Raw genomic sequence first — 26,719 nt, forward strand, 5'->3', positions numbered from 1 at the left:
TGTGCACCAAAATGGTCTCTACACCTACTGGGACATGTGTATCTTGAATTCAGTTAATTCTTTACCTGCCTGGTCAGTTCTAACACTACAGTCTAGGAGGACGTTCACATGGCTCTTTGATGTCTGTATGGAAATGATGTTCCAATCAGCTCGCCTGTACATAGTGCTCGAAGAACAAAAGCAAATGCTGTTATTGTCATCATATATCATTGAATAGAAATTAATTACACAATACCTCACATTACAGAGGCCTGTCTAACAAAATGTTTTACTTCCATATTGTAGAATAGGCAGTTTGCGGAACTGAAAAAACTGAAGTACCTAAAGCAGTATTCAATTAAAAAACTGAAGTACCTAAAGTAATGTTTGATTAAAAAACTGAAGTGTTCAAGTCTGTATTAAAAATGGCATTGTGGGCACTTTTTTGGGCCATTACAAATGCATTGCAGTGAAATGGCGTTCCTGTACTGTACACTGGTTTTAACATCCCCTAGACTGGCTGCCTGAGACACGTGAGACTTCAAAGTTCTTCAACCCAGTTTAAAAAAACAAACAAACAAACAAAAAAACTTAAGTGGAGATGTTTGTAAAAACACATTTAAATAAAAATGTAAAAATAAGATATTTGACCATCAAATGAAAGTTTTTTTTACATACAGATCCAAGCCTCTGTCCAGTTCAGCTGCATTCCATGTGATCCTCTGTCGGTGTTCAGTGTCAGTACCTGGGATACAGCACTCTCTGGATCTGCCCGTCCGCTTTAGTGGTATCCAGCCACTTGCCACACATGAAAATGGTGGTCACCCAGTTGGCAGTGTTGGTGATTTCCACACACTCGAGGTACCAGCCCGGCTTGGTGCCGGTGTTGTCGTGCTCCACGCGCACCCTCAGCAGCTCCCCCAGGTCCAGCATCTCCAGCATGAACCGGTCGGTGTTGCCCCGTTCAAACAGGTTCCGGAACTTCTGCTTCAAGGCCCGTTTGCCCGAGTCCCCGTTGACGCCGTAGACCGTGACGAAGACGTTGGCATCGGTGCCCCCACCCTTTATGTCACCTGTGATGACGATGATCTCATACTTCACTGGCACCAGGCTACGCACCTTACTGGCAAAACTCTCCACGGACTTGGTACATTCAAAGGTCATAAAATCATCCTTTTTGGCAGAGAGGGGGATCTGTGCATCGCAGTAAAATGTGTTCCTGTGCAGGGAACATAGTAGCATGGAACTGTCTTAATGGTCATAATTGATATTATACACATTAACCTCCACCTGATATTAATGAGTCTGACAGTATTTTCTCACACTGTGACCCACTAATTGCCAATTAACAATTCTATAGACATTTCTGGGTGGCCTCATGTCAAAGTCCTATAATTACTTACTGATTTCCAAGCTCTTTTTCAGTGACCACCACCTCCAAAACATGCCAGAAAGACTCTGATTTCACCTTCTTGCCATCCTTGGTGATGTGGCCTAGGCAAATGCCTACAATTTCACCAACATTTTTGGAGGAGAACTCGAAAGTGTCTGTGGCACCTCTGTAGATAGACAGTAAGAGGGAGTTAGAGAAGGGGGAAACTTGCCTCTTCTGGAATCTTCTCAGAACGTGCGCATAAACCAACACACCTCAGGAATTTCTTTTTCTTGTTCTCCATCATCAGCTCTTTGGAGCGGCCTTTTTTCCCTTCCAGCACAATCCAGACATTCTCCTTCGTATCTGCATTATCAGTGCTGGCTGTTGTAATGGCAATTTCATATTCTTTGGGAACAAATAACGAACATTGATAAATAAATGAAGTTGTTATAACTTATCACTGCTTCACCATGATATAGTATATATGTACATGCACATGTAATTTAAGAGCATTAATTTATATTGATACATCAGCAGTACATTTGATTACTTTAAAAAGCAAGCCTGCATGTCAAGAACACTAAAGTCAGGTACACATTAGCAACAGGGATATAGACGTACTGGTTTTCTCATTGAGGTCCAGGTTGTCGTTGTTGGCACATGCCATCTCCCGCATGATCTGCCCATCGTCTTCATTCTTGGCCAGCCAGCGGTCACAAGGGAAGCGGAATGTCTCGCCCATCAGCTCGTCCTTCACATCGATATACTCCAGATGCCAGGCCGCCGCAGGCCCTATATAGAGCACGCACTAGAGTTGGCAGAGGACTGGCTTTGCTCAAGACTTTGAAGTGCATGTACTGATGCCATTCAATCTGTATTTAACAACATACACATGTACGAGCCTCTCTCTGTGCTAACATCTTGATGAGAATCTATCTCATCAAGAAGAAGGGAGAACTCACCCTTGTTGTCGTGCCAAACGCGAACTTTTGACAAGTCTCCCAAACTAAAGATTTCGGTGAAGCGGAATATATCCACCTGTTTGCGCTCAAACTTGTTCCTGTTGCTGCACTCCTTCAGCGCCAGGGTCCCAGTGTCCCCGTTCTCTCCAAAAATGATCAGGAATACGTTAGCGTCCGTCCCTGCGCCTGGGTTTACAAATAGAGCCAATATGCCTGCTGAGTACCCATTATGCTAGAACAGCCCATCCTTCAGACAGAGGCCATCAGGGGCAGCTGACACACTGTTCTCCACAGAGGATAATGGTTACAGAAATAGCAGCAGTCGCCACCCCTAACGGAGTACATGAAACACACCAGTTCGGCTATTTCTCTGTCCCCTGTATCCTACAATGCCTCTCTCTTCATCTGAATTCTTTAAAAATCAGTTCACAGTAATAACCTTGTATCCTTGTGTCCTTGTAACATTAGGCAAGAGTAATGATGATAAGGATGAAAGTATTTACCAGACTTCTGAGACAACAGTCTCAGATTTTTTCAATATTTAATTCAACATTAAAATTAATTATACTCTAGCATCACAACCAGTGTGTAGAATCAAGGCCAGGCCATTCATAAAAATGTCCTGGGTTTTGTGGTCATGGCCCTCCCTTTATCTGCGATGTTCCTCATTTACCTGAGGCGTCACTGGTCTTGACGGTGACAATGTAGGTGGTCATCTCCACCATGTCCTCCTCGTCCACCACAGCTGCTAACTCACACACGCTCGTTCTCTTTGGCCCTTTGGTCTTAGACAGCCAGTTCTCATAGGTGAAGACAGACACCTCCTCGGTTATAGTGTCACGCATGATAATCTGAATGATGTGAGAGAGCAGGAATCCTTTAAAACATCACTGTGAACACTCTGAGTGCAACAATTCTCCATTGGAGACCATAAAGAACAGAAGAGGAGGGTTAATAAAGTCAACTTTAAACAAGCATATACTGTATTTGCGGTGCTAGCCTTTTCAGTTCTAGATAGTAAGTAGGCATCAAAAACAGAATCTCCCTTATCCTTTACGTCAGAACAAACCTGATCAAGAAACCAGTCTGGACGACTCCCTGTGCCATCAATACGAACCCTCATCTTTTTCAGAGGAGCGATGTCATCAATCTCCAGGTTGAAAGTATCCTCTTGACCTCTTTCAAACCTGAAGTATGATAGAGGATGCCATCCAATCTTAAATTAGCATGCAATTCTAAAAGCTTCTAGAAGCTAAACATTTTTACTGAAATGTGCATTTTATCTTGCATTGTCATAATTTCCCATATATTGACATGTGTAATTAGTGTGTGTAATTAGTGAGTGTGTGTGTATGTGTGTGTGTGTGTGTGTGTGTGTGTGTGTGTGTGTGTGTGTGTGTGTGTGTGTGTGTGTGTGTGTGTGTGTGTGTGTGTGAGTGTGTGTGTGTGTGTGTGTGTGATTAGTGTGTGTGTGTGTGATTAGTGTGTGTGTGTGCGTACCTGTCCTCATTCTTAGGCAGTAAGTGCTCCTCAGTGCACCCATTAGCCCCAAACACAATAATGTAGATGTTGGTGTCAGTCCCAGCATCCTGTGTGTCTCCTGTGACAACCGTAACCTCATACACCATCTGAAGAAGAAGGCCCAGTTGAGGATTCTACCTTCACTTTCATATCAAAGTATGCTTCAGATCTCTATTGCACTAGTTTGAGCCATTAGCCAGTGCCCTCATAAGATCAAGGGGTTTCAACCACACCTTCATGATTACCTGGTCACACCTATGTAGGTCTTTGTAACCACCCCATGAGTTAAAACAGGTGTTGTGGAACAATGATGTCTCATTACAGCCTGTTCAAACATTCATTCCAAAGGCCGTAAAGGACCCAGTGACCTGAAAGGACTTGAAGGATCTCTTACAGGTAAGTAATTTTATCATGCCCTCACCACTGACCATATTAAGGCTGAGTGACTGGGCCAATAAGATCCTACTTAGTTCAAGTAATCTCACAAACAATCTAAACAAACGAACGCAATGTGCACACTCGCCTTTCGTATAATACTGATGGCAGTGGCATCGAGTACGTTGAAGACTCTGGCTGTGAGCCCATCTCCTCGGTCCTTGGCGAGCCAGCACTTACACTGGAAGATATATTTGATCCCTCTGGTTGGCACGGCGACAGACAGCTCATCCACCAACCAGCAGCTCTCGGGTGTCGCTCCATTGTGTCCTAGCTGTCAGGAAGCAAACGAGCCCAAATCACTACCTACTCTCACACAGCTATTCTGACTATCAGTGGTGCACTCCACGCGTAGAGCTTTTAGATTGCAGCAGGACAACAGTTCTCAAGAAATACGCTGTACACACAATAATGTCAAATCACCACAATGGTTTTATCACTGTGCTTCATTTGGAAGAACGGTATTAGTCTAAATTAGCCAGCCTGTGTCGATTGTGTCGATTTTTAAGTTAAGATTATACAACCTACCCATGTCTCCATATTCATGGGGTTCATCAGGTCCTTTTCCACAAGTGTATAAAAATCAAGCGCCTTGATTATGAATGCAGACTGCATGGTGCTTGATTAATACACCTGTGGAAAGGGACCTGATGAAACCCATTTCAGGGCATCGGGTCTTAAAGTCTTCAACTGGAAAATTCTCATCTGCTTCTCATTTGCTTGTACTGTATGTGTGTGTGTTTTACACTTAAACTAAGCATAGGATGTGAATTTGTGTTGGACAGGAAAATCACCTGTATTTTTATTCCAAAAAAAAAAAAAAAAAAAAAAATATATATATATATATAAACCTGTTGATGTATAGAGGTGTTTATGTGTGTTCAGTACCTCCACACGTTTGATTTGGCCCACGTCAAGGCCGTAGGACTGAAAGTGATCCATGCTGCCCGAGGCAAAGCACTTCTTCTCCTCGGGCAGGTCCAGCCACATCCTGTCCGTCTCCAGGTCCCCGGGGCCCATGATGATGACATACACGCGGCTGGTGGTGCTGGCGTCGCGGTCCAGTCCCGTGGACACCGTGAAGTCATAGGGGATCACTGTGAACAACATGGCCGCCCGCCACCACACCAGTCAATACATGCTGTGTGTTCACGCCACCTTTAATGGCTTCAGGCTCAAGAGGGGAACACAATCTTTTATAACAACAGGAAAAGAGAGGACATAATGAATAGTATGAATAATATGAATGTGTGAATTCCAATGGCACAGTACAGTACAGAACAGTGATATGTATCTCTGAAAGCTCCTAACACAGCCAGTGGTCATTTTCAGACCATGTCCATCCATCCTCCCTCGGTCTCCCAGGTTACCTGGCCCCTCCTCTACTGCTACTGCTTTCTTCTTCTTCTTCTTTTTATTCATGTTGCTGTCCAGACTCTTCATTGTAGTTTTGGAGCTGCTCTTGGAGTTCCTCTCTCCCTCATAGCCCTGATGGTGTAGAGGAGTGGTTACAGAAAGACCAACACCATGGAATCAGCAGTCAGTCAGTATCTATGTACATTCCCATACAGTATCTGTTTATGTAGAAATATATGGTCAAATCCCTGATTTTCACTCACATTGCTACAATGATAGATTTTGCAATGTAGGCCAAATATATCTCGATGGCATATTTCAGTTGATAGTCAAACCAATGGCTAAACTCTGGGTACATGGTGTCATCACTACAGTTGAGCCTGGCTCTTTGGCGTTGTGGTCAAGCTCCAGGTTTAGTACCCTGGAGACCCAGGTGTGAGGCTGCTCGCTCCCTGTGCTACATTATTACCTTCACATAAAAGGTCCTTTCGATGCGCTTATCCTCCTTCTTCTTGGAGAGCCAGCGCTCACACAGGAACATGTAGACCTCGTCAGTGTCTATGTCCACCACCTCCACCTGATCCAGGTACCAGTCCGCGCCCAGCATAGAGTTGTCATGGCGAATCTTAATCTTGAACACCTGGCCAAGGTCCACTGCCTCAATGGAGAACTTGTCCACCTGCAGGCAGAATCAGAGAACATGCCTTTTTGACTTCATAATCTCTGTTCTATGCTCTTGTTTTGGGTCCAGGTTTATTCTAGGAAGTCTAACTAGCCTGCATGCTTTTAGTTACTATACACGCAGTATTCACACAACAAGCACTGCGCACAACAGGAAGGACAGGGCCAATGAAACATGGCTGTGAAGAAGCAGGAATATGAATGCAACACATAACAACCTTTTGCACTCTCTTCAAAATGCTGTCGTTCTATGCCCCAACCTCCCCTCGACTTAGAGGCTGGGAACACTGTCATTTGACCAAATCAGTTTGTTTCATTGAAAGCCAAAACCACGGAGCTTTGCAGCTCAATAGGATTATGTGTCAGGTGGATATGACTGGATTTAAGGTTATGGACTGGAGGGTAAAAATGACCCCAAAAGATCCTGTGAAAGGCATAATCAGCCCACCCAACTACTCCTTACTGACAGCGTGATCGAACGTACCGCTCCTCTCTCAAACTTGTTACTGTTGGTCTCAGACTTGCGGAGTCTGCGTTCCCCAGTGTCACCCAAGTCCCCGTAGATGGTGAGGAAGACGTTGGCATCTGTTCCAGCTCCGTGTATGTCGCCGGTCCGGACCGAGATGTTGTACGTGTGGGCTAGATGAGGCCGGCGTGGAGCACAAATGAGCACATTGTTTAATATACATGTAGCATGAAGACTATGTGCCTTTGTTGTCTATTACCATGCTTAACGTAGTATATTAAATACAAGTTAAAGGAACACTTCACCGTTGGGCTAGCTAAGTGCTATCAAAGTTGCGCCGCGTGCCAGAGCCAGTGAGTGCACGCATTGAAACGTAAGAGGCATGTATCAACTCGTCTTCATTAAGCGAATAACGTAGTTTAATATGAAAAAACGGTGAAGTGTTCCTTTAATAACAGCTTGATTCATTTGCACTAGGCTCAAATCATTTGTGAGCTAAGCTTTAACGCTGAGACTAAATGAGGGGGGTCTGAGGTGTGAGTGGCACGTACTCTCCAGCGCATCATCCACCTCCGTCTCGGTGACCTTCAGCGTTCCGTCTCTCAGCAGCTTCTCTGTGATGATGTCAGAGGGCACCAGCTCTCGCACAGTCTCCCCATCGTCCTCGGACCGTGCCAACCAACGCTCACACGGAAAGATGATGGTCTCTGAGCCCTGACAGGAAAGGGTATAGGAATACACCAACCGAACTTTACATATTTACATACAGTCACTTTATATGTTTATATGACATGTTTGCACATATGGGCTTTTTACATAAAGAGCAGACCCCACTAAGCTTACTGATGAAGCATTAGGCTAACCTGTACCCCATACTCCTGCACAGTAACAATGTAGCCTACTATTGCTGTGATACAGCATACTCTGTTGAGCAAACAAACCTTCCCCTTCCTCAGTAGTCGTCTGATCTCCACTCTGTCCAGATGCCAGCCAGGGTTTGTTCCTCTGTTGTCATGGCCTATGCGGATCTTCTCAATTACATCCCCCACATCTTCTAACTGTGTGGATGGAGGTTGTCTCATGTTGTAAAATTGTATTTTTAGTCATATAAGCTACATTTAGTCGTATTTCGATAAAGATATCTTAAAAGCATGGAAAGTGTTGAGTTATAATAATATATAAAGCCACATTTAAAATGTCATTTATTTTAGATTTTAAAGAAATCCAATCCTCTGTATAACTCCATATTCAGACTTTTCGGTTGAGTACAGTGAAGAGTGAAGAGATGGTATTTGCCAGATTATGAAGTGTGGAGTGTGAGAGCATCTCAAAAAACATGAGACATACTCCTAAGAAGGTCCATGCCAAGTTACTTTTACCCTGAAAATGTGAGCACAGCTCACTAACCTCCACAATGAACATATCTTCAGCTCCCCTCTCAAAGAACAGGCGCCTCTCTCTCTCGTTGACACAGAGGTGTTTCTGCAGTGTACATACAGCTTTGCTGCCATAGAGAACGATGAAGACGTCCGCATCAGTGCCCGCCCCAAACACATCACTGGTGAACGTTTTAATCTCGTATGGGACAACTGGGATTTAAAAGAGCCATTGTTATTAGGAACCAATAAGGGAGCATAGCACACAGAACAAAGCCTATCCTGAAAAATGATTGAGTTAATAAATATAAAGGTATAGCTTCATATTGTGATATAATGATCAATATGATTCTTAATATTTGAATATAATGATCAATATACTATATGTTACTAATGGCTGAGGCCTGTGTTCTTACAGGGGACGTAATACTCCGTCTGGAGATCTGCAGGGTACAGGTCTCTCACGATGGCTCCATCATCCTCCCCTGGGTCAAGCCAGCGTCCACATGGGAAACGGAGTCTCTGGCCCTGGGAAGGCGCGTTGATCTCCACCCAGTCCAGAAACCAGCCAGATGACCCCCCTGAGTGAGTCAGGGGTCAGGGGTCAGACACACGTCACCACAGACACAATTCACTTTTAGCTAAAACATTTATCAATTAGAGACGTTCAGCTCTCCATCAAAACTCAGACCCCTGAACTGTTCTAAAATAAAACCTCAAGCAATGTCTGGTTTGCTACGTGCTTCTTTGACAAAGACTGACCTCTGTCTGACAAATGAGTGCCACACCTACCTGAATTGTCATGGCCAATCCGCACCTTCTTCAGCTCTCCAAGGTCCACAGCCTCCACAGTGAACTCCTCAATCATGCCCTGCTCGAATTTGTTCTTGTGGAGCTTACAGGCTTTCAAGTTGATTATACCTGGGGCATGAATAGAACAATAAACACATCACCAACACTACATTGTTTTGCTATGGCCGCACATGGACTGGCATCGCCGCTGCAATTACGTCACTGACATAAAAAAGTTACAAGGAACTGAGACCAATGACAGAATGATATGGTTCATATATTTCACCGAAGTTAAATGATGCTACTGTTTGAGTTTACCAGTGTCATCCTTCTCCCCATACAATATGGCAAAGACGTTGGCATCAGTTCCTGCATACTTCTTATCTCCAGTCTTGACCCGCATGGTATATGTTGTTGACATAGCTATAAATAAAGAAAGACATCAAACATATGAAATGGAGATCAAATGGAATCTCATCATGTCAGTGCTCTAGATCCTGGTCATCACCTTTCTGCTCCAGCCCGAGCTTAGCTTCGCCTCCTTCATCATCATCCTCATTCTTCCTCATGAAAGCCTCGTCCACTGGAACCAACTCTCTTGCTATTTGTCCATCATCCTCATCAATGGCCAGCCAGCGGTTGCAGGGGAAGTAGTACCTGCATAAATGGGCGATGAGCGACTGTGACAAACTGACAGGCCATGTCTTCAAATATCTTCTGGCATCATTATAAAAAAATCTGTGGTCGTTAAAATGTAAATAGTCTGAATACTTTTTGAATGCACTGTAATTTACATTGAAACAAATATCATTATTATCAATGGAATCTTATGATGCATTCATAATCATCCATGTTAGACTGAGCGAATTAGGGTTGAAGGTGGAAGTAAATATAGCGAAAGGATATTTGGTATCAATCGAACCGTAATTTTATGTAGATAAGGCATTAAAGATCATGGGGTCACAGGTAGAGGTTAAAGGTCATGAGGCTATAGCTGGCTGAGGCATAGAATCAACCATCTGAATTGACATTACAAAAGATTAAGACATTTGTTTCAACTTTATTTGCTGTATAAAAACAGTTGTTTCAAACTCCACATCTTTTTTTAGTATTTTATTATAATTACCTATTTGAAACCAAGGGAAATCAAAATAATTTGCTGTTTAAAAAATGCTAACATCTGTGTGAATACCTGTTTTAAAAGAACTGTTTCAGTTCATAAATGATATTGGAGTAAAAACACAAAGTACTATTACAAATCTTCAGTACATAAATAACGACATTGTAATTCATTTAGACAAGCTGAGTAGCAGAAGTTATAGATTACAATTAAATCCCATTTTTTAAAAGAGGTTAAAACATTCATACTAAATTATATTATTGATATCTACTGTCAAAATCTTCCAAACTATTTAGATATTATTTTTTGCCCATCCTTAACTTCAACTGAACAGATAACAAAGGTGGTCTGTTCCCAAAATGCAACAGCCCCAGTCAACATGTTCTCAAAGATATCACACACATATAAAGCCTTACTGAAATGTAATCTTGAAATAAAATACAACTAAATGACAGTGGCACTAAAGGCTATACTGTTGTGGTCATGTTGCCATTTAATTGTTTATTGGTGCCATAAACCATCAAACAACAACACATTAATCCTATGCATAGATTCTAACCCTTTGCAGAATGCATGCTCTAATTTCAGCATTCCAGTACTGATGGCATACAGTCTGCAAAAGGAAGTCCTATTTGGTAACACTTTACAATAAGGGTACATGAATTCTCATGAACTAATGCATGAATTAATGCATGAATTACGCATTAGTTAATCCATTAATATATCATGAGTCATTATGACTTAGCATGAATTCACTGATTGTCATTAATGAATTAATACATAAATAACTCATCATCTTAAGCATTAAGTACGGTTGGCACATCATCATGAATCATGATTAATTAAGCATGATCATGATGACTTTTTGTCAGACAAAATTTTGGACATCACTGTCATGGAGAAAAAAGAAAAGTAATTACACATGAACACATACAAAGTTGTAGGATCGAGTGGACCTACTGGCTGGCAAAGCGCCACAGCAAAGGCCCTCTAGGACGCTTAAGAAAAGACATCCGCACCCAGTTCCCCTGCTAAAGATGTTCTGCCCTATTATTTTGAGCATTTATTCGTTTTCACTATAACTTTAAATAAGTTTATAGGTTTAAACCTTTAATTTGAACCTTGGATTGTTTCTTTCATTGTTCGTGTGCTACAACTTTGTATGAAAAGTAGTGTTTTGATGTGTGTAGGATTCATGCACTGATGCGCCTGTTGGCAGGAATTAAAAATAACAAATTAAATATCAGTTTCTTCATTGTTAATAACACTATTAATTAATTCATTAATGACAATCAGTGAATTCATGTTAAGTCATAATGATTCATGATATATTAATGGATTAACTAATGCGTAATTCATGCATTAATTCATGCATTAGTTCATGAGAATTCATGTACCCTTATTATAAAGTGTTACCCATTATGATTTTTGTTGGAAGCAGGAGCAAATGTGTACAATCCTGGTTGTGCAATAAGGTCATTGTGAAGTAAGGGATAATGTATAGAATGCTGGTCATTATCGGGAAAATAAGTACCGACAGGGCAAACAGGGCCCTGACGCGAAGCGGAGGTCCTCTATCAAGAAATGACCGGTAGAACTTTCGGAAATCCCATTCAAGTCAATGGAGCATTCTACTTGCATTGTGAAGAGCTGTATAATAATATAATATAATCTTCCGTTTTACGTCTATCAGTCCAGTTGCTACAGCATCAGGGGGTCACACAAATAAGCACACCAAGTTTGAAGAATATCTTTCAATTGGCTTAGGAGATATCAGCTATTTTCAAGATGTGGTACTATACGTTTTTGGCCCAAAAGTCATAGTACCATGCTCCATTCAAAGCCCTATAGTTTTTTTTTCGGTACAAATCTGTGCTGTAGGCACCAAAAATTCTTAATCTACAGAAAATTACGATTAAAATGATACCAAATATGCTTTCGCTATATTTACTTCCACCTTTGACCCTTTTCTAGGCTAATTCGCTCAGACTATGTGATTTCCTCCACTGGCCAGAACAGGAAGCCTGCAATGCTGTGGGAAGTGAGAGGAGCATTGCTACATACGTGGTCTCGTCTTTGGTGTCCACAATCTCCACCCTGTCCAGGTACCAGGCCGCGTTGGGGCCAGTGTCATCATGACGGATCCTTAGCTTCCTCAGTGGACCCAGCTCCACAGCTGTGATGGAGAATACATCCTCCTGCGGATGTCCACACGCACACGCACACGCACACACACACACACACACACACACACACACACACACTTTAAGAGCATTTTCGCTTGTGGCTGTATAATTAGGATATACCCAAAGGGATAGTTTAGCAATTGGATTGAATTATGCATGTGTTGGGATGACCAGATGAGTAAAAGTATACCTCCACATCAACATGGCTACTATCAAGTTCTCAAAGGTTCAAGGAACTTCAGAAACACTGGCAAAGAGTGATGGGCCACAGGTTCTTTTCATCGCATCTCTGTGTAATCTGAAACTCCTACCTGTCCACTCTCAAACTTGTTCAGGTAGTTGGACTTCCTGAGGAAGCGTTCCCCTGTGTCTCCGTTCTCCCCGTAAATATTGACGTAAACGTTGGCGTCTGTTCCAGCGCCCCACATGCTGCCAGTGAACACGCTGACTTCGTATGTGTTCTCTTAAACAGACACAAAGGTACCAACACTTCACACAATCATACAGAAGGGACCATTTCAATTAAGATGAAATTAATGAGAAGAAAAGGTTAAATATCAGCTAAAAAAAGGAAAATCAGAAAATGCTATATGATTATTCTAGAGGATGAACACATGGGGACTTTGACAATTAAAAGTAAGTTGTAAATTAGACCACAATGTCTAGCATATGGACAGTAAACCACATACAATGAAATTTCATCATGAACCCCGTTTGCCTTTAAAGATACTTTGAAAAGGTGGTCCCCCCTAATTGCAATTGATATACTTGCTTATTTTCCTCCATTATCACATGTTTTATAGTTTCAATGTTTGTGTGAATGATGCCCATATCTGAGAATTATGACTTCATGCTGTCACTAATATGTCATGGTAGTTGTTCTAAGCACCATATACGTAATCTGTTTATTTTCATGGCTTCCATTAAATATGAAATGTTATGGAATATTTGGGAAAATTACCTTCAAGGTCCTCGGCATCCTCAGGGAGCAGCTCCACTACGATCTCTCCGTCCTCCTCGTCTGTGGCCAGCCAGCGGTCACAGGGGAATGAGTAGGTCAGCACGATCTCCTGCAGCTCCTGTGCGTCCTCATCCTCCTCATCCTCTTCTCCCTTCTTCTTTTTCTTCTTCTTTTTCTTGTCCTCCTTCTTCTCTTTTGGTGCCATGCCCATCACCAGCCGCTTGACCTCCACCTTGTCCAGGAACCAGCCGCTGCCCATTCCTGAGCCATCGTGACCGATGCGGATCTTGAAGATCTTACCCACGTCTGCCGCCTCAATCTGAAGGGAAGACAGAAGCAATCAGCTCATCTGACTTTAAGAAATGTAGCATTTGAAAAAGTGACAAGTGGCAAAGTGGATTTTACATTCAGATTTTTCTTTTGCTTGCCGTGATCATGATTTTCCCATTTCAAAATTGCTCATGATACAACGTTTTTGCATTCTTGCTTAGAATAACAACACAGCCAATATAAAATAATGCCAGGACACTCCGTTTCTTAAATAAACCAAAAAGGGAACTAGACAAACACATTGACCCCATTACCTTGAAGATCTCTGTCGTCCCCCTCTCATAGTTATTGGACCTGCTCTGTAACGAAAGCAGTTCTGTTTTGCCTTGGTCCCCATACATCTGGAGAAAGACATTGGCATTGGTGCCAGCAGCAAAGACATCACCAGTGACAACTGTGACCTCATAGTTTATCACTGGAACAAAAAAACACAATCGTGCCAACAATAATCTTTCAACTCGAAAAGATCAGATTAAAGACAAACATTGGTATTATCACAAAATTACAAGGGACATGTGATTCTAACTGCAGCAATAGATTTATAACCTATGGCTGCCTTTGAATGCCTTATAACATTTTTTAAAAACTTTGTTTTCAACATATAATCAAGGTATTCAGGATATATTTTAAATATTTTAAAACAAGAATCATGCAAAATCAGCTATTACTTACATTTATCCAGTTCCAGAATCTCGCTGGGGTAGATCTCCACCTCTGTCTTCCCATCGGCCTCGCCCTGGCTGAGCCAGCGGTGGCTGGGGAACATGTACTGATATCCGTGCACCGGTACCATGATCTGGACACTGTCCAGAAACCAGCCCGCTCGCATGCCCTCATTGGTGTGACCAATCATTAGTCGGTTTATCTGACACACCAGGACAGCAGTTTTAAACAACATGTTTGAGGGCTGGTTGTGAACAACATGTGCTGTCATGTGTTTACAAAAGCAACTATAAGTGTGAGCTGAGTACTAAAAGGAATAGATGAACATACTTGTCCAATGTCAAAAGTGTCCACGGTGAAGATGTCAACTCGGCCCGTCTCAAAGTAGTTTCCCAAGTTGTTGTCAGAGACGACCAGCATCATCCTGCTGGTGTCCCCTTTCTCTCCATACAGCTTCACAAACACTTTGGAGTCGGAGCTGGCCCCATTGATGTTGCCTGTCTTTATGGCTATGTGATAGCTGACATCTACAAGCAGATGGACACAGGTCACACACCTGCTGATACGTTGACACTCACTCGTAGCCTATACGGCACTGCACTCTTTAATGAAACCTCATAACATGAGGACTTGTGTTGTACTGTATGTTCACTGCTATTTTAAGAAGCATTCTTCATAATATTCACTAGCACAGAGCACAGCTCATTTGCATCTTATATTACTTTCAGAAAATGTTATTACTGTATTTGTTATGCATTAGTATTATTAATGCCATTATAGAGGCATTTATTCACAGTACTTACTGTACAGCCGCTGACCATCGGCAAATGGAACTAGCTCACGAACAATCTGTCCATCATCTTCATTGCGGTCAAACCATCTGAAATAATCAGATCCATGCAGTAGCATGTAATAATCTGAAATTGGATGCCACTGTTGTCACTCTGATCTGATTCTTTCAAACATCTCCTCTGAGTTTGACATCCACCTCTGATTTTTCTAATCTCACCTGTCGCAGGGGAATATCACCGCCTCACTCTCCGTCTTGCCTTCCTCCCTCACTAAAACTTTGTCAAGGAACCAGCCACAGCCACCTCCACGCCCATCATGGCCAATTCGAACCCTCCTCACTCTACCGAGGGACACTGCCTCGATTATGAACTCATCTGCCTACGAAGGAACGCCACAGCAACAGTTTTGATTAGTCAACCACAGTTCATGATCACAGTTATCTTTCTAAAGCCTTCTGGATTGCTTAATTAAATATGTCCCAAAGCATCTCATATTGGATACTTCACAGGACAGTAGATGAGAAGAATGCCCTCCAGTACTGGTGAGATGTAAACAAACTAAGAGGCACACCTGGAAGTTGGCATACAAAAGATAGTGGCAGCTAAATCAGTACTAAGATCCAGAAAGTCACCAGAATCAACAATCAGAAGGAAATAATTGTCATAGTTAATAAAGTCGAATAAAGCCCCTTTTGCGATCGAACAATCCAGCATGCATCTCACTGTTACTCACATTGGCTTTCTCAAACTTGTTAACATTGTTCTTGCAGTTGACAAGGGCCCGGTCCCCACTGTCACCCAGATCTCCAATGAGGCAAAGGAAGACAGAGGCATCTGTGCCACTGCCACCAACATCCCCAGTGCACACGGTCACTCTGTATTTAATCACTGAAACAAACAAAAATCTTGATGTTTGACACCCTGATCATTTCATCATCTTCCATAACGCTGATTTATGCTGTCTACAATCTGTGCATCCTCACATGGAAGTGACTCAGATACTTCATCTCCTGATGCAGGAAGCTCTCGTACAACCTCATTATCATCTTCGTTAGTGTCCAACCAGCGCTCGCATGGGAATTTATACAACTCTTTGGTCAAAGTTTTCATCAGAGATACCTGAGAAAGAGAGGACGTTTCAGACTATGTGACAAGGAATGTCAGTTATCTCAGAACGTGACCTGGAATCTGTCATTTATTTCAGTGATGTGGCACAGGACAACTATGATACAGTTACAAGTTAAAACCACAGCTCTATGATCTTCAGAAGGTAATTTGGTGACACTGAATATGTGACCTACACAGCTTGGTTTGAACCTTCACCATGCAATGAAACTATTATGCACATATTGTGGAATTGATGTACAATGTTCCTTTGGAATCTTGTTGAGAAATATATATCTCAAATAATCAGAAATGCTGACCAGACTATATGATCATACAACCAAAGTTACATTCACAACAAAGTTACATTCACATATAGCATAGAGCAACCCAAGGTTAGGTGATAGAACGTTGTGTTACGTTGCTTACACAGAGAGAACTTGTTTGACAAGACATGAGGTGTTAAATACATTCACCTTCTTTAAATGCCATCCTGCGAATGGATTCCGCTTTTCATGCCAAAGACGGACTTTTGTCAGTTTCCCAAGATCTGGAAGTTCCACCTGTGAAAAGAGTTAATGTATTCTACAAGTTGGACTATTCCACAGGATCACAAGAGTGTTTCAGAACCCATAACTTAACTCAAACTATAATTGGGGAAAAGTTTGAGGGAAAAAGCTAAAAAATAAAATAAACAATTTGCAGGGTTTACTATAAATTTATCCAGCTGGCCCTGTTCAAAGTTGTCAGTCTTGTTGTCTAGCTTCATTGCGTCTGATTTTCCTTTCACTCCATAGATCTGGAAGAACACAGTTGCATCTGTCCCTGCCCCAGGCAGATCAGACGTCCAGATCCACAGTGACCAAGGGTGCTCTGCCAGATGGGAGATGAAGTTACAACGAGACAATTAGCAACGGTATTGTCTCACTCAATGTGTCATTCAACCAGTGGTGGAATAGTTTATAATGTAATTTCATTCTGTACTCGTCATCTCTGCTGACATGGCCGAGGTCTTTTCAAAGTGTAGGAGGACATCTATTAAGATTGTATGCCATTTAATGGCCCTCTGAGCAGTAGGCTAATTGGTGCAGCATTCACTTCAGTTTAACATGAGTAAAGTCAAAAACAAGAGGTGTATTAGGCTTTAGGTGACCTACTTTTCTGTCTCTTCTGCCGCAGGGAAACCATCTCATAGAGCTCCCTCTCAATTAAACCATCGCCTTCGTCCTCATCTAGCCATTTACAACAGGGGAAGGTCTGTTCAATGCCTGTGAAGGGACAAAACACCACCACCTGCAGAGGAGCAGAGAAAATAGGTGAGTGTTCACAGATGGTCATATGACTACTATGCCCAGTATGACAGCAGGTACAGTGAAACATGCAGTTGGTATTGTGAGAAGCACAGTCCTGCCTGCCTCTGATTCAAACATACATGCTAGCATGATAGCTAGCATACCAACATCCCATAGGCTATGCACTATAATGAAGCTAAAAACCATGGGGTGCAGTGTTTGTCCATGGTTACTTTGAGATTATTTCTTAAATTCAAGGGGTTGGAATTTTGGACATAGGACCCCGCTGGAGTGATATTTATCAGTGGAGACCGTAATTCAGCACATTTCATCCAGTCCTTCTAGTTCGCTGATGCTAGCTAGTGCAAGTCAACGGTATGTGCTAGCCTGCCACTAAAAACAGTCTTACCCACTCCACAATACACTCGAGCATATTCCAATGACGATGATGAGGTTAGATAGATAGATAGATAGATAGATAGATAGATAGATAGATAGATAGATAGATAGATAGATACTTAGCCTACTTTATTGATCCCCAAGGGGCCTTATCATAGGTGAAAAAGATGAATCATAACTAGAAAATATACAGTAATTTCCAGGAAATTATTAGTGCATGAAAATGCATATTTGCATAAAATGCAAAACAAACTTTTATTTAGAAACAGTTGTGGGCAGAGGAAACCATTGGCAGGAATCTAGTTACAGTGCATGAAAATGCACTGTACTGTTCTTCCTATGCTTCTTCTTCTTATTATTCCGCTGATCAAATTCATTTTTTCTATTCAGCTTGAACCGTTTAACCTAGAAACTTCATTCAAACGTTGCAACGTAGGTCTTCAATAGGGGCATGCTGCTATGTATTTTTCAACTTTGTAACTTTTATACTTTTTAAACTAAAAATTAAAAACTATTACAAATTTCCCCATAGACTTAACATTTACCCTAGCTACACCTTAGTAACCATATCTACATTATCTATCTATATATTTTTGCATTTTCATGCACTGGTAATTCCTTGGAATTGCATTTCTAGTTGATGACTGATAGAGCCAATGCAAACTATGGGGAAAAATAGGCTTGATTAGGCTTTGTTAATATCTCAAAACGTGTAAATATTACAGATTTGAAATATAGACTACATTGCCCAAGTGTCCTTTTCAAGACCTATGTTACAAAGTTTGAACCAAGTTTCTATGTTAAACGGTTGAAGCTGAATTAGAGGCAGAAATTTTGGTCAGGAAAAGAAGAAGAAGAAGACTTTGGTAATTGAACAGTGCATTTTCATGCACTGTAACGACTGAGGACATGATGTCTCACCCTATATGTTTCAGACCCTGTAAACATTTGATGAATCATTGAGTGATTGAGTTATACAGGACAGTGTTGGTAGCAAAGGTGTGGGCAGATGTCATATGAAAATGTGGCATTCCATCCTGAGATGTCTTCAGTCTATTGTGATGTAGGCTACTAATTATCTCTCCAGAGCAATCTCCAAGCACCCGCCAGTGCATTGCTTAGGTTTAGCCTCACCTTCTCACAGTACCATCCAGAGCTGACACCCCCATTGTCATGACCAATGGTGACACGACTGAGAGGGCTGAGAAGAGCTGCAATCTCCACATTAAAGATGTCTGTTAGGGCACGCTCAAATTTGCCACCCTCCAAGAAAACCTTCCCACTGTTCTTCAGGCCTTTGGATCCATGCATGACCATGTGGATCTTGGAGTTGGTACCAGCCCCTCTGATGTTGCCTGTCACTACCTGAACGTTGTACATGATCCCTACAAAGATAGAGTTACTCGTTAGCTCAATAAGGCACTGTATACTGGATAACAACTGACCCTGTGACACAGTTTCAAGGGGAAAAGGTTATCAAAACATCGCAGTTAAATGAAGTCCCAAGAAGCAAGCGTAACCACCTTTGTTCTTGTATCTCAGCAGGGCATTAACAATAGCACACCGGCTAGCAGCATGATTTGGCGTGGTTGTAAATATATAGCTCTTCTTAGGTTCGTGGGGTCTGCTCCCCTTTCTCTCTGTCAGTTTTTCCAACGCAACCTGTTACATAACTGCCAGGTCTCAGTATCAGCATCAATGCCACAATATCAGCCAAATTCAACAGTCCATTGTAGATTATCAGACTCAGAAGCTGCTTATCAAATACTTACCCAAAACTTTCTTTACACAATGTAAAAGGTGTCAAGTAAATTATTAAACTTGCAACCTACTTGTTATCTTTCCCTAAATATATTTTTTTATACAAACCCTAACCCCATATCGCACCATTTGGTCTTCGTCAAGAGATTTGTAGTGTATTATTAACTGTATAACTGTGTATTACATGTATTTACGCCTTACAGTACATCCAGTAGAAAACCATAGAGGATCTCACCTGTAGGCTGACTCCCCCCAACTAGCACGTCCCTCTGGATTTTCCCATCGTCCTCATCAATGGCGAACCAGCGCCCTAAAGGAAACTCATAGATGGTTTTGTTACCCATATCGTCCAGAATCACCTGTTGGAGACAGACCACCAAAGATGAGTTTGATAAAAAAAAAAAAAAAAAAAAAGATTGGTTTATTTGACATTTTAATTGATATAGTAAGCAGGCCTAGATGAAATACAAAGGTTTATGAGAATGTAATATATACTATTGGGCAGGGTTCTTTCATGGATATAGGAAGGATGAAGTCGATTTGTGCTTGTCATGTGTTTGTATTTACTACTGAGTAGTAGTCAATGTAACAACAACAGAACATGGGTTTAATTCAAAACAGCGTCAGGATGTAGCATGGCAGCGAGAGGCCGATGGCAGACTGTTGCTGCGTGCTACCTAACAGGAGATTCCTCAGCTAGAGTGGCTCCCGCTGGGTAAGACAATCCTGTAAAATAAGCTGGTGTTTCCTTTCAGCTGCAGATAGGGTGACTGATCAGCGAGAGAAAATTATCTTATTTGCAGAGCTGATGTGCCCTGCCCAGCCCATCTTAAGTACCATGGTGGAGTGGGGGTTGAGGCTGGGCAGCATATGACAACATGTTATACTGCTCACCAATTAACACTACACTGTTCGGTGAAAAGGGAAAGCAAACTTTTTTTTAAGTTTTAAGATTTTTTGCTCGTTTAAATTCTTGTATGCTTCTGCATACAGTAGATGACAACTTCAAGTGTTTAACTTCCACTGAATAACACATGACCTTGACAAATCATTAAAACCACCAGTCTATCTTTTTAGTTGTTTGACGTAGTCTACTCCCTGACATTTTTTGAAGGGCTATTTACTGGAAATCCTATTGCAATATTAATAAACTAACTGTAACTTAAGGCAGGCTTGTCTACCTTCTCCGCAAACCAGCCTGCTGATGATCCCTTGTTGTTGTGGCCGATTGTGATTTTACGGACTTTTCCCAGGTTTGGTGCCTCAATGGTAAACTTGTCCTCAGAGGCTCGTTCAAAGTTGTTTTTATCATTGTCCAATCGTCGCTCCCCTACAGAGAAGAGGCATGGAGGAAATGACTTAAATTCAGTCCAGTTCAGTCCATTATGGAGTGAATGTAGATCAGGGGGATCAGGGTTGTTTTGGTTCATATTCCGAGGTCCCCCTCATATCCATAACAATTAAGCATACCATTTGTCTTCTATGAAGCTGTTGCCAGGTCCACTATCGCATATTTTTTGACAGGTGTCTAACTTGGTCTTTTGTCAATTTTGGATTTGGATTACTTGTTGACATGGACTGACTCAAACATTTCTACACACTCATCAGCTGACGAATAAGCCAAGCTAAGCAGCAGTAGGAATGGTTCTTCATAACTTAAGTGAACATTTAAAGTTAAATGTTAATGTGGGTGGGAGCAAATACACACAACTTGCTTGTTTTATGGGTGAAGAGGGTAGTCGTCTGTATATGAATTTTTAAAATGATAAACTTTAGCATTTACTATAGAATTATTTTGTAGAGCCCTTGGCTATGGGCCACTAACCCTACTGTGAGAACCAATGATGTAAATGTTTTTGTTTGTTGTAAGCCTAGTATGAAGACCACGTGACTTTATGTTTCATAAGTAATGTCAGGTAATAATAATTTTAATTTTGCATTTACCTGAGTCTCCAAACTCTCCAAAAATATTGATGAAGACATCAGCATCTGTTCCACTTCCCTTAACATCAGGTGTAAACACACTTACAACATATTTGTTGTCTGTTTGAAAGAAACACACAAACATATGACATAAAAAAAAAGTTGGACTTCTGGCAAATTAAAATATAAATACCTGGACCCTTTCAGGCATGAGAAAACTATTTTGTTCTTTGGGACATGAGATGGTTGACATAAGATTTTGACATAAGCCTTTCCAAATGTGGCTTAAACTTTTTGTACAGATTAGATCATCACACAATTTGTCTGGATGTCTGAGGACATATTGATGCCTGTAGCAAGGTAAAAAAAACAATGCAATCATGCACCACTCTATTATCTGCCACAGTCCATAGTCTTGTTGAATCAAATCAGTGTAAACAACATGCTGAATATAGACATATGGCAGATTTCTAAAACTTTTCTCAAGCCCTGTATAAAATGGCCATTATTTGTAATCTGACAATTCTGAATTTAGACTCTCAGTTGTATAGAACCTTTTAGAAGCCCCTCAAGATGATAACTAGGCCTTAAATGCTTTTCATGTTATCCTCAAGGGGAAATAGCTAACATTAAGCAATATCTGTCAGTCCCCTCTATTTTAGCAAAACAACCAACCACATTTGTTATATTAATTTCCTTCTATGCACATGGAAAGAGTACACACATTTTGGCATGTCCATGGGATCAGAACTGCCCAGCAGGTCCCTCACAAACAGGTGGTCTCCCTCGTCTTTACTCAGCCAGTTGTTGCAGGCGAAGTAGAAGCGCAGGTGAGGCCTGTTCATGTCGGTCACAGTCACGCGGTCCAGGAACCAGCTGGCATTCAAGCCCGTGTTATCATGTTCGATTCTGGAGCACAGACAAGGAGCAACTGTCACCCTCCCTGTAGGCTACATGTGTCTCCACACACACACATCTCACATTCTCACGCAGGGACACAGCGCACTCAGCAGACTGGGCATCTCACTTCACACTGGACAGCTCTGAGGGAGCAGCCCAGGACATCACATCTGCTCTCCACATTTCTATCAAATCTATCAGAACCATCACAGATAAGGTCAAGAACTTTTAGCTGTTAGCAAACACTGGAAACATGAATGGGCAGGCTGCCACATATGCAGTGAGGATGGATGAGAGGATTAAAACAATTCTAGAAAACTAGGGTTGGATATTGTATCTGTGTTCTGTTCAGTGAAATGAGAATATTGGTTTGCTGTGATGGTAGGCATACCTTAGTTTCTTAAGAGGTCCAACATTGTGAGTTTTGAGCCGAAAAACATCTGTTTTGCTCTTCTCGAAAGCTGTTCTGCTCCTGTTAGACAAGAAAATGATCCAGACATACATGCCTGTGTTTACATTTTCTGTCATGTAAAATGATTTAAAACTCATTTCATACCAAAGGTACACATTTACATTAGTGTGTTTTCAATAGTTACATCATACCTCACCTACTGTACTCATGGTGTAGCTATTTAAAACACATAATGTATTAGTCACACGTTTAAACAAATCAACGAGAAAGCAAAACAGTATCATTAAGTATACAAACAGTTTTGTATACATGCCATTGCATAATCTCCCTTGTATGCAATGCCATGCATAACTCCAGCACACATACTCACACGTACTAAAATTAATGTCAACTTCACCAGGAGTGAAATCTAAATACATAGCACTGTGTTGCAGTCTTTTATTGCTAAAGCAGGCAAAGAAAGACACAACACTGTGCTATGATTTTTGAAAGAACCTTTTGATATTCCCACCACTGAACACACTAATCTTCTAGCCTTTTACCATGGTGTGCCAGGGAACATTTACAGTATCAGGTCTTTAACCGTTTTGAGCAGCTGAGCATTGTAGGATCTGTGATGAATTATGTAGAATGAACATTGGTAAATGTTATGTTTTCTACCACTTTATCCTAATACAATAACAACACAATGCTGTCCCACTTTGAATGATTAGCTGTCCCACCAGTAAATATAATTATTTGTACAGAATCCCCCAAATCAAGCTTTAGCTTGAGATCATATACAACAGAGCTATGTCATGGCTGGGCCACACCCTAAACAAGTTCCATTACATCTAAACACACTTTAAACATTTAATAACCTCTAAAATCCCAAAGATTCTGTTAAAAGAAAAGAGGAACTACGTGTAAATACATTACCCATTGTCCCAATGTTTGTGTGTTGTTTACCAATGTCCACTCTACACAAAGTTTCACCTTCATATAAAGAAGACACAATAATTATATTTCTGTCTTAACTAGTGTTTTTCTTCTATACATTGAGAACTCCAATTCCTCTTAATCACTACTACACCATTGTTGTGTAGGGCTATTTTTGCATTGGGCATAATATCATTATAATCTGGAAAAAAAACCCTCAATATTATATCCTTGAACATGATCTCCATAATCTCATTGGCTATTGTCTTTTGTCTCCTCTCTGACAGGGCTGTGAGGGACATGCAGAAGTGTGTGACATTGTCTGCTCCAACACTTTCATGTCTGAGCAGAATTCTGCATATTTAATGGATGACTTACGGTTATGGTTCCTAGCACAAAGGCCCATGGTAGAAGGTTCTAGAATATCATGTACAGTAATTAAAAGGCTCAGTCTGACATCACAACACAATCAGGAAGTAATCCTTGACTAGTTTCCCTTTCATTGTCAACTTAAAGTCAAAACGCTATAAATACCTCTTTTCTGTGCTGTGGAGTTGGAGAGAAATAACAAGGTTTAACATTCTGGACCACTTACACCTCTACAGCCAAGCTTCTAGTAGGGATTTCTGCAGTGCCTAGCTGGCTACATGACCAGCAAGAAGTAAACAACTGTCTAAGGCTTTCTTAAATAACAGTTATCCAAGTGCATGGAAATGTCTTAAAAGTTTGCAAGATGTATGAGATGTGTGTTGAGAGGCACCTATGTCACGCAGGAACTCACTTGCTGGACAGATGCAGTTTAGGTGTGATGCCATAATCTCCGAACAGAGTGACAAACACATTGGCATCTGTGCCCGCCCCGCTGACGTCTCCCGTGATGGTGACCACCTCGTACACTGCCAGGGGTACAAGCCCACAGAGAAAGAGCAGGACAGTGAGAGATGGACGGCAGTCCTTAGGACCCCACTGAAGAGGCACGGCCCACAAGCAAGGCCGCCTTAGTACACACCGATGTATAATTAATGTGTGTGTAACACAGGCTGCTGTTTGACACTGAGACATATGGCAGATCCACTCCAGTGGTCAGCTCGAGACCCTGACCATTCATCATGGGTGGGGCTGAGGAGTTATAGTGTCAATTCTTCACTGCAGTGGGTTCCTTGGTACACACTCATATTCCAGCTCTCCTTGTAGTCAAGGATATGCTTGCACATAACACAACTTCAAAGGGATGCTAAATGCACATTAAACTGATAACGCACGGAATGTATTTTCAAAAATGTGATATTTTAGGGACTCTTCCTAAAATGTTTTGTTATCTCTCTGTTTCTCCTGAAGTGTCACAATAGCCCAACCTTTGACCTGGCACAGTTTCAGCTAGTGTGGCTTGTCTGCACGATCAACTGATTAATTGAAACAGGTGAGCAAGAGGGTGAAAGGGGATCATACAGTAGTTAAAATACTTCAGTGTGGAGATAATCAAAAACATTATATGAACTCTTTCTTTTTCATCAAAAAATTCAGCCTTACCTTTTTTCTTGTGATACTCATCCTCATAGTTTTCGACTGCCTCCTCTTTGTAATTTCTCAGTTCGTTCTCATAGATCTCCACATAGTCCTGCTGCTTGGACTTCTTCTTGCCTTTCCCTTTTTTGTTGTCTTCATCACTGTCCGCTCCTTTCTTCTTCTTCTCCTTTTTCTTCTTCTTGGAGTCCTCGTCACCATCACCCTGCTCGGCTGCGTCCTCCTCCTCTTTCCCCTTGTCTTTCTTTTTCTTCTCGTCTTTGGATTTCTTGTCTTTGGAGCCCATGTTGGCGTCCTTCACAGAAGACGCTCTCCTCTTGCTCTCCCTGTTGTTTCCCCTGCTCACTAACACAACATCCGGAAGCTTCTCTGCTCTCCTCTTCGTGTCTTTGCTCTTTGCATTGTCGCTGTCGCTGCTGCTCCGCTCGCCCCTGGTGCGTCCATCACTGCTCACCTCTGGCCCATCCTCCTCTTCGTCCTGCGGGGCTCTCTTCCTCCTCCTCTTGGGCTTTACCTTGAGCTTCCCACTGCCTTCCTTGTGTCTCCTGGCTGCTCTCTCATCCGACGCATCGCTTTGGGAGTCAGACTCTTGTGTGCTTGCGCGGCGGTTCTTCCTGGTCCTGCCAGTGCAATCTGTGCCACTGACCTGGCTTTTCCTCTTCGTCTTTGGTTCCCACTCCCTGGCGTCGTCATCCTCTTCTTCAGTTTCCTCCGCTGCCCGCCGTGGCTTCTTTTTTTTCTCCTTCGAGGGCATCTTTAATTTATTTACTGCTGTGTAACTGTAACTGGCTCCCGTACGTCCAGAGTGAAAGACGACTTCTTTGACCTGTGATGCTGTGGCGACCTGCCAGGGAGCTGGAGCCAGGAAGCAGGCCAGCTCAGTCTGCTGCCAAGGGCCACCTGGGCTGTCCTGCCCACGCTCCACGCTCGGCAAACCATAACCACTATTGTTGCTGGCTCATTAACAATTCCATTGTCTTGTCATGTGACTCTCACACACCTGTAAGTAGACACCCATGGGGATTTCTAGGCTGCCCAAACGGCACATTTCTACACTCCCCTTGTGCATATTTACCTCTATATTCTGATATTCCTGTTTTTGCTGCTTACCTTTTCTGTCAGGCTTAATGACTAATTTTGAGTTACCTTCTAAATGTATTGCTTATACGTTTAAAGAGTCACTTCACCCCATAACTCCACCCACTTCACATTTCTGAAAACGGCTTTCAAAATGGGCGAGACGTTCTGAAATTTTGAGAGGGAGTGCAGCACTGCTGCAACCAATCAACCATGGTGATTTCGTGTCAATCTGGGAATGAGTGCTGCAGACATGGCTTATCACAGGTAGGCTAATCAGGGCAGCAGGTGTTGGGGCGTTTCATTCCTAATTTGTAACGACCCGGTGACGTAGTGTTGGACGAGAAGTACAGGACTTCGTCAGCATTCCAATAGTATTTTGGACCAACATGCCATGGCATGTCTCAACCTGTAG

General features: G+C 41.9%; 1 protein-coding gene across 1 annotated transcript; it reads right to left on the reverse strand.

Annotated features, from left to right (window-relative positions):
• Nucleotides 1–639: 639 nt before the first annotated feature.
• Nucleotides 640–25,981, reverse strand: loxhd1b (lipoxygenase homology PLAT domains 1b). The gene is made up of 41 exons (XM_062544196.1): nucleotides 25,234–25,981; nucleotides 24,485–24,599; nucleotides 22,765–22,845; nucleotides 22,198–22,382; nucleotides 21,495–21,593; nucleotides 20,732–20,880; nucleotides 19,786–19,909; nucleotides 18,924–19,174; nucleotides 17,256–17,391; nucleotides 16,811–16,971; nucleotides 16,575–16,661; nucleotides 15,978–16,113; nucleotides 15,728–15,882; nucleotides 15,213–15,373; nucleotides 15,007–15,083; nucleotides 14,534–14,730; nucleotides 14,213–14,405; nucleotides 13,795–13,955; nucleotides 13,211–13,529; nucleotides 12,561–12,712; nucleotides 12,128–12,261; nucleotides 9,452–9,600; nucleotides 9,262–9,366; nucleotides 8,944–9,072; nucleotides 8,568–8,732; nucleotides 8,183–8,364; nucleotides 7,717–7,833; nucleotides 7,327–7,489; nucleotides 6,794–6,948; nucleotides 6,098–6,307; nucleotides 5,643–5,760; nucleotides 5,161–5,369; nucleotides 4,361–4,546; nucleotides 3,817–3,944; nucleotides 3,386–3,503; nucleotides 2,990–3,167; nucleotides 2,317–2,502; nucleotides 1,976–2,146; nucleotides 1,627–1,759; nucleotides 1,383–1,538; nucleotides 640–1,198 (listed from the first exon to the last, which is right to left on the reverse strand). The coding sequence occupies exons 1-41, from the start codon at nucleotides 25,979–25,981 to the stop codon at nucleotides 718–720; spliced, it is 7,260 nt and encodes a 2,419-aa protein (XP_062400180.1). The 3' UTR covers nucleotides 640–717.
• Between the last annotated feature and the right edge of the window lie 738 nt (nucleotides 25,982–26,719).

The sequence above is a fragment of the Sardina pilchardus genome, chromosome 8, assembly GCF_963854185.1.
Source record: "Sardina pilchardus chromosome 8, fSarPil1.1, whole genome shotgun sequence".
Taxonomy (NCBI): Eukaryota; Metazoa; Chordata; class Actinopteri; order Clupeiformes; family Clupeidae; genus Sardina; species Sardina pilchardus.